This window comes from Pogona vitticeps, chromosome 3 (genome assembly GCF_051106095.1).
Source record: "Pogona vitticeps strain Pit_001003342236 chromosome 3, PviZW2.1, whole genome shotgun sequence".
Taxonomy (NCBI): Eukaryota; Metazoa; Chordata; class Lepidosauria; order Squamata; family Agamidae; genus Pogona; species Pogona vitticeps.
In genome coordinates, this window is record NC_135785.1 from 44243410 (window position 1) to 44260532 (window position 17123).

General features: G+C 42.4%; 2 protein-coding genes across 2 annotated transcripts in view; one reads left to right on the forward strand and one right to left on the reverse strand.

Moving 5' to 3' along the window:
- LOC144587851 (uncharacterized) overlaps positions 1 to 17123 on the reverse strand; it is a 462829-nt gene that overhangs the window by 79435 nt on the left and 366271 nt on the right. The window lies entirely within an intron of this gene.
- TF (transferrin) overlaps positions 1 to 17123 on the forward strand; it is a 36901-nt gene that overhangs the window by 14822 nt on the left and 4956 nt on the right. Inside the window, exons 7-13 of the mRNA XM_020786349.3 lie at positions 1109 to 1281; positions 2489 to 2657; positions 7770 to 7924; positions 10690 to 10780; positions 12107 to 12151; positions 12465 to 12629; positions 14144 to 14297. Of these exons, the coding sequence (XP_020642008.2) occupies positions 1109 to 1281; positions 2489 to 2657; positions 7770 to 7924; positions 10690 to 10780; positions 12107 to 12151; positions 12465 to 12629; positions 14144 to 14297 (952 nt within the window). The remainder of the gene's footprint in view (positions 1 to 1108; positions 1282 to 2488; positions 2658 to 7769; positions 7925 to 10689; positions 10781 to 12106; positions 12152 to 12464; positions 12630 to 14143; positions 14298 to 17123) is intronic.

Genomic DNA, 17123 nt, shown 5'->3' on the forward strand with positions numbered 1-17123 from the left:
CCAAGATTTGCTTAATAATCATAATTCGCTCTGTGTGTGTGTTCAAAGGAAGAACCCCTAAACCATCCCCTAAAGAGAAGCTGTTAGTGAGGGATCAAGCATCCAAAGTGAAGGGGAGGATTCTGTTGCCCCTCTGTGACAGTGCCGCTGGGGTGTCGGACCAAAAATACAGACTAAGGTTATAATCATATGCATGGTTACCTGAAAATCAGTGGGATATATAAACACAGCTTCTAATACTGGCATTAACATACAGCCTTCAAAATCACTAGCCATTGATAATCTTAATTTCCACAGGAAGAATCCTGTTCCTTCTCTCTGTGCAAATGCCCTTTGTGGGCAGCTTCTGAGCTTCCACCAAGAGGTATCTTGCAATACCTTACTGCGTCTGTTCAGAAAGGGTTCAACCATTTGTACAAACAACTGAGTGTACAAACAACTCATGAGTGGAAGGGACAAATGGGGGTTTGCCACATGAACTTCTTTGATTCTTATTTAACAAATCCCTTGGTTGTACATAGGATAATCCAGTGGGATTGTGCGTTAGGTTAATACAAAGGATTAATGAAACTGGCAATGGGGAGGGGCTCTATTACTTTGACATGGGGATTTATCATAAGATGCTAAGGATTTGATGGATCAATAAGGTGACCAACAAAGAAATGCTCAAGAAAATATATAAAAACACATAAAATGCTGAAAGTTAGGCTGCTTTGGTCACATCATGAGAAAAGGAAAAAACAGGTTGTTATAGCTGATCAGTTAAGATAGAATATACACAAAAAGAAGGGTAGGAAGGAGAAAAATCAATCAGCTGAGGAATAAGATGAGCAACGTGCAGAACATGATAGCTGAAATCTGATTTCTTAGTGAAGTAAATTGGAACTAAAGTAGGCCCACTGAATCAGGTGAGACAACTCCTCTGTAAGTTCTGTTAATTCACTAGACCTACTTTAGTAGTGAATCACTATGCCATGCAACAAGATTTCAGCTGCATTGTTTTTCATTATTAAAATATAGTTCCCCATTACAGTAGTCAGCTCTGGTTTTCTGGCAGACCACAGTGACGCCAGCTTTACATTTTGCTGTCTCTCCTTGATCTTCATAGCTCTCAGTCCAGAAGAAAGAGAACAGTACGAACTGCTCTGTAGTGATGGCACCAAGAAGCCTATTGACCAAGTCATGGACTGTAACCTGGCGAAAGTTCCTGCTCATGCCGTGGTGGCACGAAGTGTCAACAGTCGGGCGGACGAGATCTGGACGCTTCTTTCAAGTGCACTGGTATTCCTAGTTTGGTTTAAAAACAGGGAGGAGAGGTGAAGAATTCCAATCCAGCACGCAGGGAATATGTAATTCTCAATGAAGTTTAAAGACCCATTTGAGGACATAGTCAACATGAAATTGTATAAGAATAAGAATAAGTGCACTCTAAGTATTGCTTGGAAAAATTACTCGGTGGGCTAATGCAGCTCCCAGAATCTGCTAGTCAACATGTTCACTGGCTTGAAGAGGACTGTGTTAGAGGCCAAGAACTGGAAAATTCTGCAGTATATACCCTGATTATTTTCTGGAATAGCATGTGACATTTCAAAACCATTGCCACCTTTTTAAAAGCACAGACATTTCTGACTTGATCATGCATGCGTATTTGTAAACTGGATCACTGAATACTATGCAATATAGGAGTCAGAGGTATAATGTCCCTGAACACTGCTTTGAAACAGTCCATTATTGGAATACAACCCCTAAGATCTCTAGCCAGCATGATTTATGACTAGGCTGGCAAAGGGTTGTGGGAGCTGTAGTCCAAAAAGGTAAAATGTCCAAGGTTTGCAAAATTGCTGTCCTAGGGACTATTTATTAGCTGGGATGATGATTGATGCCTTCTTTTATCTTCTTCTTCTTCTCCTCACCTCACTTCCTTGTTCTCTCTGAGCTTATCTGCAGTCTTCATAGTACGTAGTTGTGTGTGTGATGGAAGTGGGTCCCCCCACCCAGCAATAATATATTGCTGTTGTGCATTACCTCTGTTGCGAAACAAGGCACTTTGGAATGGATTGGTTTTCAATAGGCAATTAATGCCCATTCTGTGCTCATGGTAGAGATGATACTTGCCAAACCTGGTGTGTTGATATAGGTCAGCAGAGTTGTCTGCATTTTAGATTCTCCTTGGGGGTGTGGTTATGGGGCCCGTAACACAGACAGCCTGCAGTTCAACATTTAACATTTCTCCACTAATGAGAATAGTTGCTCAGTATGTACAGCCTCTGGTGCCTTGTCTAACTGAACATTGCAGAGCATGTGGCAAATCCATATGAGACTGAGTGGACATGGCAGAAGCAGACCAGGTGAAGTTTGTGTAAGAGGTGGGGAGGCAGTGGCAGAAGCCCCTTTCCTTTTAATGACTTCTTCCATTCTCTAAAACTGCCATCCATTCCACCTTCGCATTTTCTTTTCCTTTCACCAAGCCAGTTTTCTCTTCTGCTAGGAACGGAGGGACCGACCTGAATGCCAACTTTTCGGCCCTTCTGGAGGCCACCTCAAAGACCTCCTGTTTAAGGATTCTGCTACCGGTCTTCGTCGTGTCCCTGAACTGATGGATTCTCAAATGTTCTTGGGATACCAGTATTATACTGCTACTCAGAGCCTCAGAAGAGGTAAGCAGGAAACCAGCAGTCTCCAAGGTAATTGAACCATGTCACGAGTGTTAGCAAAACAGGAAGAAGGCACTGAAAGCCACAAAACTAAAGGCATGCCCAGACCGGCATTTATCCTCCTGTTTGGTGCATTGCTGGGCCAGATTGTTCCACTCTTTCTTCTGGTGTCCACATCATGAGGAGTGGACCAGTTTGCCCCAATTTGTTCCCTCAGCACAGGCAGTCAACAGAAATGAACTAAAATTGAAACTTGCAGCTGTCAAAGCTGTTTTGCACCTTCCAAGAAATCTCCATCTCTTCCATGTGTGTGTGTGCGCGCGCGTGTGTTTGTGTGCATGTGTGTACAATACAAGGTGCAAAAGGTGAGTGGATTTCTTTCTTTTGTCTCTACTAGCCAGATCAGGGTGTGTGTGTGTTGGGTGAGATTTCACACATCCCTTCCTTGCATGTCCTGCTCCTTTCTCTGTGCCTCTCCTCTCCTCCCCTTCGCTCACCCTCTCCACACTTGCTGTAGTCAAAGGGGAGCACAAAGGTCAAGTGGGGGCCTGTCTGCTTTTGGTGGGGATTTGGCTGCCTTTTCTCCTTTTGCACCACCAAGTATAGCTTGCCTGCCTCTCATTCTCCACCTCTTCTGCCTGTCTTTCCCAGCTGTACGTCAACTCACCCCCTTTCGATGTATTCGCGAAGGCTTTCACGGCCGGGATCTAATGGTTGTTGTGGGTTTTTCGGGCTTCTTGGCCGTGTTCTGAAGGTGGTTTTTCCTAACGTTTCGCCAGTCTCTGTGGCCGGCATCTTCAGAGGACAGCAAACTGTGCTCTCCTCTGTTTGCTGTCCTCTGAAGATGCCGGCCACAGAGACTGGTGAAACGTTAGGAAAAACCACCTTCAGAACATGGCCAAGAAGCCCGAAAAACCCATAACAACCATCACCCCCTTTCCTTTGTCCCAAACTCCTGCTTTGCAAAAATTTGCCACTTCAGGATACCAAAAATAGTGTCACTTGAAGACAACGTGCCAGCTGGATGTGAGGATTGTGTCAAATGGCATATTGCTCCTCCCCGCCCACAACCTCAACCAATCCTATTTAGACCTCACTAGCCTATACCAAAAGGGCCAGTCTGGACGTCACCCAAGTTTAATGGCAGCAGGATTGTTTTGAATGTAACTAATTCCATTGACCAACTCCTTGTGAGATATACTGTATATGGAAGAATAAATTGCAGGGTCAATCTGACTTTCTGCTGTCTGTGCTATACAAATACAGTCATGTTAAGATAAAGCTTCTTAGGTACAGGTTTATATAAATGAACCTTTTACTATGAAGACATACTAATGAAATTTGCTTGTGACAAAGGGTTTTGGAGCCTATGAGCTCTTCCAGATGGAACATCTATTTTGCACTGTGTACCTGATTCTGCACTGATCTTATCAGTATTTTTTCTCACTATCTGGACTGGACTGTGCAAGGCTTGTCTTCATTAGAAGAAGTACTGTACAAACATCTCTTTTTGTTTTAATTCTCTCCTGAAGTACCTCCATTAATTTATACCCACATACATTTGGGGCCAAAGCTTAGCACTATAAAACTTCCCTGGGGTGGTTCATTTTTCTCATTCACAGCTTTGCAATGAGAAGCTTTTGATGAAGCTCTCACTTGATTTTATAACAACTTTTCCAGAAGAGAAGCACCGTAAGGATGTTCTATTTCCTACTTTTAGAAAATATCAAAAAAAATTCTGAGGAGAAATAGCTTTTTAAATCAGGTTTGGATGTGAATTCCAGAATGTCCCACAGTTTTTTAATATTTATTTTTTAACAACTAAGAAAAGGTAGGGAATACAAAAGGTAAAAGGAAGTATGATGAAAGGAAAAGGGTTAGGGGGATAGGAGAACACAAAGTATGCAATCATCCAATCTAGTCATATTACAATAACAAATCAACTTTCTGCTTTTTTACAATTTGATTACCCTCCAGCTTTCAACTTACAGTTATGTTTTAGTTTAAATCTATGTTACTTCAACACTATCTGGGAACTGAAGCCATTGTTCAATTTCCTTTTGAATTAGACAGTCTTTCAACACATCTGAAAAAATATCCATTTCTGCCACTTCCCATATTTTCTCAATAAGTTCCTCTTGTTTCAGTAACTCTGCTTTCCTTCCAGTTTTTAACATAAAACTTCCTGACTGTAGTAGCTAATAGATCACTGAGTAACTCTTTATCCCATCTATGTTACCTGGTATCATACTCAATAAAAGTGATTCTGGGGTTAGTGAAGCTTCATTTGTTGTTTAAAATCTGATGTCCCCTCTTTCATCTGATCTTCTATTTGGCTAAGACATTTGTTTACTTGCTGAAATCCTGCTGTCATTATCTTTTGCATGGTAGTCTGTCATTCTTTGCCTGATTTTTGTGCCACTATTCCCAAATTTTGAGATTGGACAGACAAGGTCTCCAACATTTGATGTTTTAATTTTAGGAGGCCATTTCGATCTTTCCAGTGAGTAGGGTTTGTATAGATAATACTATATCCTTCACCAAAGTGGTCAACTCTCAAATATCTTTCCGAATTTTCCACTATTTTATCAACAAACCAAACCCACAATCATAAACCTCCCCTAGGTTCTTCCTCCCATCTTTACACAAATGTTATAGTATATAAATCAGCTTTTAGCCCAGCAGTTTAAAATTCAACTGTGGCAAAAATATACCTTTTTCTCCAGAAACCTAACAAAGTTCTGTTATCAGAATCCCACATAGTCCAGCCAAAAAGTCCAGACTAAACAGCAATCACAGGGTTTCAGTCTCTCCAGTAGATGTCCTTATAATCCATTTTATGTTCTTTCCATTAATCCAAAGATTCAATAAAAAAACCTCCAGTCCTGGTTTTCCTAGTTCCTCAGTCCAGTCGACCACGTCATCTTGATGTTATGTTTCTCAGTCTGTTTTCTTGCTTCTAAAAGCTCATTCCTTCTTCTCCAAAAACCTAACAAGATTCTATTATCAGAGTCCCACACAGTCTAGGGAGAAAAGTCCAAGCTAAACATCATTCACAGAATTTCATTCTCTTAATTCCTGTCCAGTGGTATTTCACTCTGGCATTTTTTCCAGAAACAAATTTTTTTTCTGTCTCACTGTCTCTCTTTCGGCCTTGAACCAGCCTGCTGTTTAAGAGTTAGTTTCGCTTTTGAAGAAGCAGGTTGGTAAGCAAAACTCACTGTTCTTTGCCTTCTTTCGGCCAAATATTTTCACTCTGATTTCTTTTTCAGCTTAATGGGGCTGTTCCTAAATCAAACGCTTCAACTTACTTTGTTGTTATATATTTTCAACGCCATATTGCTCATTCTCCTCTCCTCGGGGGGGGGGAGGTACTCACAGCTCACTGCCAAAGATGGCTCCCGCATCCAATCTGTGCTTGAGTGAACTCTTCAGAGGGAAGAAATACCGGGTTGTTGCTCAGTTTTCCTCCTTCTGTTGCTAACCAACTCCTTCAGAGAGACTTCTCCTAGTCTCTCCTTCGATCTCTCATTTCTAAAAGGACCCCAGACCGGGTGGTTCCAGCTTTTCCTGGGAGCTATTCCCAGAAGCTGCTGGCAGCACGGCAATGAAGCCCCGCCTCCCAGAATGTCTCACAGTTTTTCAGTTCCTAGAGTGAGAAAGGGGTTGGCATTTTTGCTCATCTGGAAGAGCCTAAACAAAGTGTCCTGTTATGTTCTGGCACATGATAAATATTTCAGGAGCTTTAAAATGATAACAGCAACAATAAAATTTATATTTTGCTTTTTACTAAATAATAATAATTAAAAAAGAATACCCAGAACAGCATACAACATACTGATAATATAATATAATATAATCAGTCAACTCTATATTTAATTATCAAAATTCTTCATCTTAACCACTGGATCTCTGTCATGGGTGTTTTTGGTAGTTGCATTAAAAAAGACAATCACTTTTTGAAAAATGGAAATTTGGCCTTGCTGTTTTTTCAAGTACCAGAGAAGCAATTCCGCTTTTGAGTAGTACACTCACATTTGGCCACTTAGCTGTATTTGAGTGTGCAGCTAGTTATGAAGTAAAACACAAACAAATGTGGTTTTTTGAAAGAAAAAAACCACACACAAGCAGTACAGACATAAGCAAGGAAATTGCTTTCTCTTGATGCTAATAGATACCTATAATACTCACACAGCTATGTTCTGTACAGTATTTGGAACAGGATAAGGAAAGCTTGAATTTCTTGGAACTACAATATTTTTTCAGATAAAGCACAGTATTTGAATAGTTTATATGATTATTATTTATTTTTCTGGAAAGACTCTTTGGCCAAAATCCTCTTGTATAGTAACCAACGTTCCTTCTAATTTTCAGCCTTGCTAGGTGGGGCTCTACCCATCATGCATGTGACTCCACTCTCTTGTGCATATGATTTGTCCCCTCCTCCACCAGGAGTTCTGTGACAACTGAAAACAAAGGGGCTGAAACTATTTTCCTGTAGGTGTGCAGAGGAGGTGGAATAATATGTGGAGGGGACCTGCAGCTCTGTGCGCTTGTGTAGCTGTGCTCCTTAGAGGGAATCTTGATAACAATGCAAATGATGCAACTTTTGGAGGCAAATTTTCCCAAGTTAGGAAATCACTGTAGACATTATTGATTATATGCTGAGTCATACAACTAAGTATGAAACTGATAAAGTCTATAGTGATTGCTTTACTTGGGAAAATTTGCCTCCAAAAGTTACCCGCTATCCTAGCAAAAGTAAGTAAGAGGACCCGGGCCTCTGTCTGTCAATCACTGCATGAAGTTTATTCTTTCTTGAACTAACGATGCCCCCACTGAAAATATCTGAGCACATTGTTCAGAATAGGGCTAAATAATGCTTCTCGATGTACTTGTGCACATTTGATAATCAGAACATTAACTTTAGTATGTAAAGCTGTAATCTCTCATTCAAATTTAGCGTTTGTGCTACTACTGGGGGGGGAAGGGAAAGAAGGAGCTGGGAAAAACATGACAACTGTTATTTCCCCTCTACCAGCAATCTGTTTGCAGGGTCTTGGTGGGGCATACTGAACAGCTGTTTAATTGAGTTTCTGCCTTCTTAACCCTTAGAGAGACCTGTTCCTGATACGTCTGACAGAATTGTATGGTGTGTTGTGGGTAAGGCTGAGAAGACCAAATGTGACTTGTGGAGTGGAATAAGCGAAGGCAACAAAATTGACTGCGCTGTGGGTGAGTCAACAGAAAACTGCATCGAAAAGATCATGGTAAGCACTTAAAAGTTGCATGCACCATCCTCTTGTTTCTTCCTGTAAGTCTGTAAGAGTTTTAGATTACAACTCTCTAAAGTTCCAAGCAAGCATAGCAGACACCATGTTAGAAACTGGACTCCCAGAAAGCAATGGTTCCAACTCTGTTCCTTCCCCATTGAGACATGTGACTGAGATCAGGACTGCACTTCAGGCATCCTTGCTTTCATCTGGTGTGTGATTTTGGTTCACAGAGTTTATTATAGACTGTCTAAAAGGGCGGGATAGCAATCTAATAAATAAATAAATAAATAAATAAATAAATAAATAAATAAATAAATAAATAAATATGAATTTCACTGGCTACCTACCTACAGTGGTGCCTCGCTTAATGATTTTAATTGGTTCAAAAAAAAAATTGCTATGTGAAAACATCGTTAAGCGAAACACCATTTCCCATAGAGATGCATTGAAAACTGGATAATCCGTTCCAATTGGAATGGATTACCATCCTTAAGCGAAAATCCCCATAGGAAAAAACGTTAAGCGAAACCCATTGAAATGCATTGAAGCCTATTTCAATGGGGGGAAAAATCACAAAAAATTCAAAAAGACTCAGAACAAAGCCAAATTAAGTTAACGAAGGTTTTATTAGGTGCACTAACGATTCCAAGCATTTTAAACATTTTTAAACATTTTAGAATATTTTAAAAATAGCAAAAACGGGGCTGTAAAAAAAAAGTTACACGAAACAAGGGGACCTAAAACTGTCATCGTTAAGCGAAGCATGGTCCCGAAATGATTAAGCAAAAATCGCCCATAGGGAAAATCGTTAAGTGAAGCACAAGATCGCTCCGAAAAAGCCATCGTTAAGTGAATTTTTCGTTGTACGAACCAATCGTTAAGCGAGGCACCACTGTATCTGTCACAAAACATGGAAAAGTTATTTTTGGGATCATGACTCAGAGAATATCCCAAGCAAAATTGCCTATTCTGGGAATGGTAGTAAAAAAAAAAATACTAATCTCTCTTTCTCTCTCTCTCTCTCTCTCTTTGTATCCCTTTTGTGGCATGCTTAAGCCTCCCTCAGCTGGGTTGCTACCTTTTGTTAGTACACAGGAATGCCTATCCACGGATCTGCCCCTGCTAGTACTCAACTGGACATTGTTGTCTAAACACTTTAGGCTCCTAGGCCATTTCTTCATCCTCTGCTTCACCCAGTAGAAGAGTTTTATTTCAGCCTTTCTGTTAGAACTCTTAAGACATTGGTGACACAGCTGCCACCAACTGGAAGTCTTTCAGTAGTTATGCTTTGCTTTCCTTCTCTTCCTGCTTTGAATGAGCTGTGGCCAAGCATGAGTGTGGTGTTTATTACTTGATAACTGCCATTAGAAAATAAAGAGATCCTTGTTATAAAAAGTCTTCTTATTTTTAAAACAAATTAAATAATGAGGACTATAATGGTAATAATAAAACATATTATATATGGTTCAGGACAACAGACTTCCTGTCTAAGCTAAATGCTGTCTTTTCACATGTTGAGTCCTAATACAAACTGAATCTCAATTAATTTCAAAATCCTAATGTCTATCTTAAGTTCACCATCCTATCTAATAACCATAATTCTATATCCTGTCTAACTTTTATGATCCTATCTGTCATAGTATGAACAATTTAAAGTTTCCAGTTGGATCTTAATGAAACACACACTAACTCAACTGTTCTATACTGTGATTTCTCCCCTCTTTCACTTAGATTGAGGAAAACAGTTGCACATAACCAAGTTCCACTGAGGCAGAATCTTTCCTTCCTCTTCAAATGTCACAATGGGTTTAACTGTCACTCGGTCAGCATTCAGCTGTCAGATTAACCCATTCTTTCTGCCATGCAACAATAACCACAGATAAGCCAAACCAGAAAGGGAATGAAATCGTCACACTGTCCTTCTTCCTGAGAGTTCAAAATGGCCTTTGTGGTTGCTTCCCCACTCCATTCTTCCAAGTGTCTCAATTTTATGCTATGTCCCCACCATAAGAGCATCCAGTACAAAGTTTGTGTATGATTTGCACTAACAGCAAATACTTGCAAAATGGAGGCTGTGATATTTCTTTTTTCTGCCCAACTGGCTTTAGTTATGAACAAATAGCTCCCTGTCATCTGTAATGTTTCTGTTCAGGATTCCTGTAGCTCCTTTCCTTTTCCCCCTGCTTGGTTTTCTCGCCCTCAACATTCAAGCCCTATTTCATGCACACTGAGCATACTTAGTTCTCAGTGGCCTGTATTTGTTCTCTTCCCTCTATGTTTAGGTCTGTTCTCCTCCCTCCCTCTCCCTCTCCCTCTCTCCTTCCACCTCCTCTGTATTGCAGGCACTTATGAAACCTGAAATATATGCACTATGCTTGTGAGCAAATATGCCCACCATCTGCAATATAGTAAACTCTTGTGTTCTTTACATTGAAGTCTATGGACAGCTCTCATATCTATCCCTTGTAGCATTTTAGGAAGATTTATCAAGGTGGGCCAGGAAATAGCATATGACATTTTGTTCTAGTGACAATCAGACAGCATTTTGTCCTACTGAACATCCTTACTCCTCATTGCCTGTGTGGTTCCCCTCACCAGGTTTTCCTTGACAACTTTTTGTTCTTTTTCTATAAATCTTTGAGTTCTTTCATGTCTGCTGATATTTAATCTTGTTCATGAGTAGTAGTACTGCCTTGGTTACATTATGGAACACATTCAGAAAACGTATTTGCTATTAGCATATCCCGTTTTCATTGCAGAAAGGTGAAGCTGATGCCATGAGCTTGGATGGAGGCCATATCTACACAGCTGGAAAGTGTGGCTTGGTTCCTGTGTTGGCAGAAGTCTATTGTAAGTATGGAAGATGATTGTTTGACTGATTGCAGCACTGGCTATGATGTGCAGGCAGCTGGAAGCCACTCTTAGCACCAGTCTTCAGATGGAGGCAAGGTCAGAGTTTAGTGGCAAGCTTAAATTCTTTGGATTCAAGTTTAGCAGCTGTAGTTTACCAGTGGTCCAGGGCCATTGGTAAACTGCAGCTGCTAAACGTTTTGAAACCTAGTGTGTGTAAAACCCCATAGTCAATGGCCAATAGCAGACCATACCCACAAAGCTGTTCAGATGTCAAGATTCCTGGTTATTTGTCTTTTGATAGTCACACAGTCATAGTCTTTCATTCCCATACTAGCTTGTGCTCTTGCAGCGGGGGAAGTTGATATGATACGACATTCTAATGTGCATACTTCAAAAGTGGAAGAAGGCAAATGACAGATAAGGCTGGTAATGTCAGAAAGACCTATCTCAAATCAGGGCACAAGTTTGGAGAAAGCAATGAAAATTTAAGTTGGATACAGGTCTTGTTTCCGCCTAAAGGATATGGACCATGAAATCTGAGACATGGGACATGTGTTCTGAAGGGACACAGAGACATATATCCATCATATGTGCAAATTCACAATCACTCTTGTCATTATAGAGGAGAGCTATCTCGGAATCACAAATTCTTAAGCAGATACTAGTGAAATGAGTGGCAGAAGCTTCTTCTGCTGGTATAACAGGCAAAACAGTGCAGGAAGCAAAGAAGAGCTTTCTTGCCACCCAGTATCTGCCCAAGCATCAGCTTCCTTTTAAAAACATAAAATGGCTAGATTTAGCACCTCTGTTCCAGTGGTTTGCTGTTTGACTAAGAGTATGTGTTCAAAAGCCTGTGGAAATGTTGCTTTTCAGGACTACCGGAAATCTCCAGCCTCTGCTGGCCAGCATATTCAAGCAATTTTATATACAAAAAGCAAATTTCCCAAGTTCAACCCCAAAGCTTATAGGTTTCACCCAAAAGAGGCAGATCTGAGATTCCCCAAAGTAAAATGGGACAAGATTAACAGAATTTAACAGAATTCAGAACAGGGAAATTCTGTAACATATATGAAATATATGCACCATGCTTGTGAGCAAGTGCCCTGTAACTGCAAATCAGAATACTTGATTTTTCAGGCAGTCAAGGTTTTGTTTTGGTCAGGGTGTGTGTGTCTACATCTCACATTATTGTACAGTTTTGGAAGGCAGCTGGCTTTCTTCCTAGAATTCTTCCTAGCATTAGTTGCATGTCATGGTGAAAGTTAGATGGACTTGCTGGCTTGAACTGCTTTCTTCAAATTCTCTATCTTGTTCCCACTCCAGCTTCTGACAATGGTGTGTGCAACCATCCAGAGCGTGAGTCAATGGGTGAGTAATTACAAAACACACAAACAGACATACAGATATTGCCAAGTAGTGAGGCTTTTTATTTGGAGGTTTAAAAACATGGTTAAAACTTTCTGTGCCATATTCTGCCTCATTTTTTGGGGGGGGGAGTTGATGGGAGTAGATCAGAGACAACGAAACAAGTAATATCTTCCCATTTCAAGACAGAACCACGAAGATATCATCTGCATTGGCAAAGTGCTTGCAAAATCTATGAGATCAAACGGTTGAGCCTGTTTCCTATGAAATCAAGTTTTCAGTTCAGCGTTTTTTGCTTCCTTTCTCCTACCTCTAGTTATAGGCTACTCTTCTGTAGCAGTCGTTAAGGCATCTGATCCTGACATCACATGGCAGACCCTGAAAGGAAAAAAGTCCTGTCATACTGGTGTTGGCAGAAACGCTGGCTGGAATATACCCCTGGGCTTGCTTTACAATGCGGATAACAGTAGTTGTGATTTTGGTAAGTGATTTTAGGTTTTTTTTTTGTTTTTGTTTTTTTACTTGTAGATTACTAAGACCACCATGCAAAATGTGTAATACTGCCTCTTTGATCTTCAAAGTTACTTTGGGAGGTTGATTAGGATAAGATTGAAGTGAAACTAAAGGAATTCCTGAAGTGCTGAAAGTTATATGATTGCTTTGGTACTTCTTACAGTTTACAAATTAGCATGCTTTTTTTGTGGTTGGTCTTCTTGATCTGTGCTGTTAGAGAGAAACCATCTAGACCCTTTCACTGTTTTGCATGTCTGAGACAGGCCAACTGCAACGTAACAGTCTGATTGGAAAGTATCCATAAAAAGCTGATTGATTCAGCATAGATTTGGATCCATACTAGGCATTTAGTGTGGAATTAACTTGCTTTATTCACTTACTTTTCATAGGGTGTCTTTGTGATGTAAGTACCAATGATTGTTCTCCTGGTTGTTGTGGGTTTTTCGGGCTCTTTGGCCGTGTTCTGAAGGTTGTTCTTCCTAACGTTTTGCCAGTCTCTGTGGCCGGCCTCTTCAGAGGACAGCACTGTGCCGGCCACAGAGACTGGCGAAACATCAGGAACAACAACCTTCAGAACACAGCCAAAGAGCCTGAAAAACCCACAACAACCATCAGATCCCGGCTGTGAAAGCCTTCGCAAATAGATTGTTCTCCTGTTTCTTCTGTATGGTTCTTTGTGTTTTTCCCCAGACACAGCAGAAAGTACAAATTGTTTCAAAAACTCAGTGGTAACTTGTAGAGATAGCCCTAGTTCTGTTAAACAAGGATGTATGGCTATGAGTTAGTAGTTAGACCCTGCAGACCCTTAGGTATGACCTACTCTGCTGTTTGAGGCTGAAGGAGATAAGGATTAAAACAACCCTCCCTGTGTGTGTTTTGAGCTGGAAAGGATTACTTTTTCCTCAGTTGTTTTCCTGATCCAAGCTAGCTCTGGAAGCTATTTGCTCCCATCTTTTTTCCTCTATATAGAGAAAAGAAGAGAGAAAAGCTTGCTACCTTTTGGCTAGCACTCCTAGGAGCACTTGGATGGCTCCTACAGGGGAAGGAGGTCAGAACGAGCTGGCCGTTTATGAACCAGTGCTTCTGTGATCTCTTGAGAGCCTGAAAAACCCACAACAACCATCTCTTGAGAGCTTGAGCTAAAATAATTTGCTGCTGCTGCCCCTTCCCCACAGGGAAGAGCAATGATTGATCCCTAGCTGAGGACCCAGGGGGAAATGATGGGGGTATACTCACATCCCCTAATGTCCGCTGATTCATGGAACGCTGGGAGCATGGGTGTCACCCCCAGCCCATTTCACTGCTTCTCACCTACACCACCTGCCAGAAGCCCTCCATGTTCTCAGAGACAAGTATTTTACATCATCCGCTGTCTGATCTTTCTAGTGGAAGAGGCTAAGGACGAAACCTGGGCCCTCATGTATGGAAGACTAATGCTGTATCATGCTGCCAGCTGTAACTCTTTTTTTGCTCCCATGTCAGGTAAATTCTTCAGTGAAAGCTGTGCACCAGGAGCACCAATTGAATCTCCCCTCTGCAGGCTATGCAAGGGCAGTGAACCTGGAAGCCGTATTGAAAAAAACAAGTGTAAAGACAACAGCAATGAGATATACTATGGCTATAATGGTGCATTCAGGTAAGCAGTGAAATCTTAACTGTTATTTGGAATTCATGGAGGGATGAGAAACCACTGAATTTAACACCTTCTCTCCCTTCTGCATTTCTCACTGTCTTCCTGTATATCTTATCCAAATGGCTTTTGCCTGATAGTCTAGGCAAGAGGGTTGGTCTACCAAGCCCTAGGTAGATCCAGGTCTTCCTCTTCCTCAGCAGGGACAGCCTCTCTTCTGCTCTCTACTCACAGTCTGATCTACTGGCTGTATGGCCTGCTGAAAATCTACAAATGGCCCTGGATGTCTGGTCTACCAACATCTTTTTCTATGGCAGTAGACCAGGTTATCTGGCCAATTTCGGAAGGGGCACTTCCTCTAACTTTGGTGCCCTGGGGCTAAGCCTTGGTTGTCCAGCCCTAGTTATATCCCCAAGCTTCACTAGTAATGTTTAGCCTTTAATTTCACATAAGCCTGCCTAGAATTCTCTGCCTGATTCCATCGCCACCCATATCCCCGATTTCTGTCATATGAGGTGTATTTGCAATTCAAAGGCCAAGCTCTGCTTTCATGAGTCCTGGGTCAAATGAAGTCACCGACTCACCTAGTGGTCCATTTATTACATTTTAATAGAGATGGGCATGAATAAAAAAAAATTGTGATTCATCACAATTTGCAATTCATCACAGCTGATGAATCACAAATTTATAATTTTAACGAATTGACTCATTGATACAACTTTATTTTAAAATGCCCCCCAGGTACCTAGAAACACCAAATCCACAGGGATGCTTCCACTTTCTCTTCTCTAGAAGCCCACAAAGTGGGTCCCCTCAGGAAAGTTCCAGAGGGAGCTGGCATAGTTTGCCACCAGGCACAGAGGTGTTTGGAAAAGACATACTTTAGTTTGTCACCAGGCATGGAAGCGGATGACACTGAGATAGGGTTTGTCTCCAGGCACAGAGGTGTTTGGAAAATATATACTTTGGTTTGCCACTAGGCACAGAGGTGGATGGCACTGAGTTCAGTTTGTGTCCTAAGTGGGACAGAAAGGGGCATTGAGTTCAGTTTCTGCTCTGAGTGTGACAGAAGGAGGCAGGCAGATTGTATGGTGGACCTGGGGGACTCAGGAGGGCAGGCAGGGAGGCAGGTGGTGTGGTGGCAGAGAGACTGTCATTGGAACCCTACCTCATTGGGTTCAATGAGAGGAAGCTCAACAAGAGAAGGTTCATCTTGATCAATGATAGCCTCCACAGTTATGGGATCCAAACAGGAGTGGCGGGGTTGGAGCATGTATCCGAGATGGGAGAAGACATGCTGGCTCTAGACATGCTGGGGTGGGGGTGGGGATGGAAAGGAGATCCATGGCTACAGCGGACAACTCTGGTCACACAACCATTTTCCAGAAGTGAAGGCAATCTGATGTGTGTGTGTGTGTGGGGGGGCTCAGTCCTACACCATTCTCTCTGCCGGGTCCTCCTCTGTTGCCTGTCTGTCCTCCATGGTAACCTTTTCACCAAGGCCCCTATCTGTGAAAGGAGGGAGGATCCCTGTGCCAGAACAGACTCCAGAGACTGGTCAAGGGTATGAATCGGGGAGATGACCTGCCCCAGGCTGGCCATGTGACCACGCAGGACATCAGTGGTCTCTTGGAAGGGTTTGAGCACCTTCACCATCTGGGAGAAGGCCAGCCAATCCATGACACTGACTCCCACCTCTCTTCCTCTGGGCAGAATGGGCATGGAGGACATGATGTCCTCCAAAATTATTGTCTTCTCCACCAGGCAGGACACCATGGTGTAAGTGGAGTTCCACTTGGTTGGCAGGTCCATTAGGAGAATGTGCGTCTCTTGTCCCAATTCCTCCTGTCCAGCCAGCAGGCAGCTTTCAGGCTATGTGAGAAATGGCAGCATTGCTACATGAATGCCTCCATCTCCCAGGTGCATATGTTCCACTCAGGCTTGATGTGGCTTCTCAGGCCAATGGCAACACACACAAAAAGATATAACTTCCGCACCATGCACACAATACCTTTGAAGCCTGCCACATTCAATGCCACCAAAATGTTGCACCCAGAATCCGTGACCATGGAGGACTTTCCCCTCTGGTGCCCACTGCTGCAGCACAGACAGGAACTGATTGGTGATGTTCCTCCCCATTCCCTGAGCCTCCATGTGCCATGGCTGCAGCAGAATGGTCCTGTAGCCCGGTGGACAAGGGCCTCCCCCTGCAGCTCTGTTGCCAATACCCTGCTGCTCCTCAGGTCCTCTCTCTGCTGCCAGTGGGCTGTAAGTGAGAGGTACCTATGGTGACTTCCACTACAAAAGTCTGCCGTGAATTGCACCTTCCGCCCCTGTGGCCATGAAAGCTGGTCACAGACTACCTCCCACACAGAGTCATAGAGTAAGGACAGGATTCTACACCTGATGGTTTTCCTTGGGGGGTTGTACTAGGGTGTAAAAAAATGCAGCAACTGGTGGAAGGCCAGGGCTTCCACAGTGGAAGCCCAAGCAGGGCAACCATCCTAGCAAGAAGATGAGTGGCCACCTCCTGTGCCTTGCCTTAGATCGTCAGCTGAAGATCAGTACAGACCCAATAGCTGTAGCTTTGTGGAGCTTGATCTGCCTCACACTCTCAGCCTCAGCAACCCCTGTGCTTGTCTTTTGGAAGGAGGTGCCTCTTTCTGACTCCCCACTTCTCCCCTTGGGGCTGATCTCTTCCTCCCCTCAGATGGTGACAAACAGCCTTCCCCAGACAGGGGTCTTGGGTGGTGCCTCTCCAAATTTTGGTGGAGGCAATGGAGGACTGACCCCCTCCAGACTACCACAAGGCAAGCATTCAAGATGCCAGCT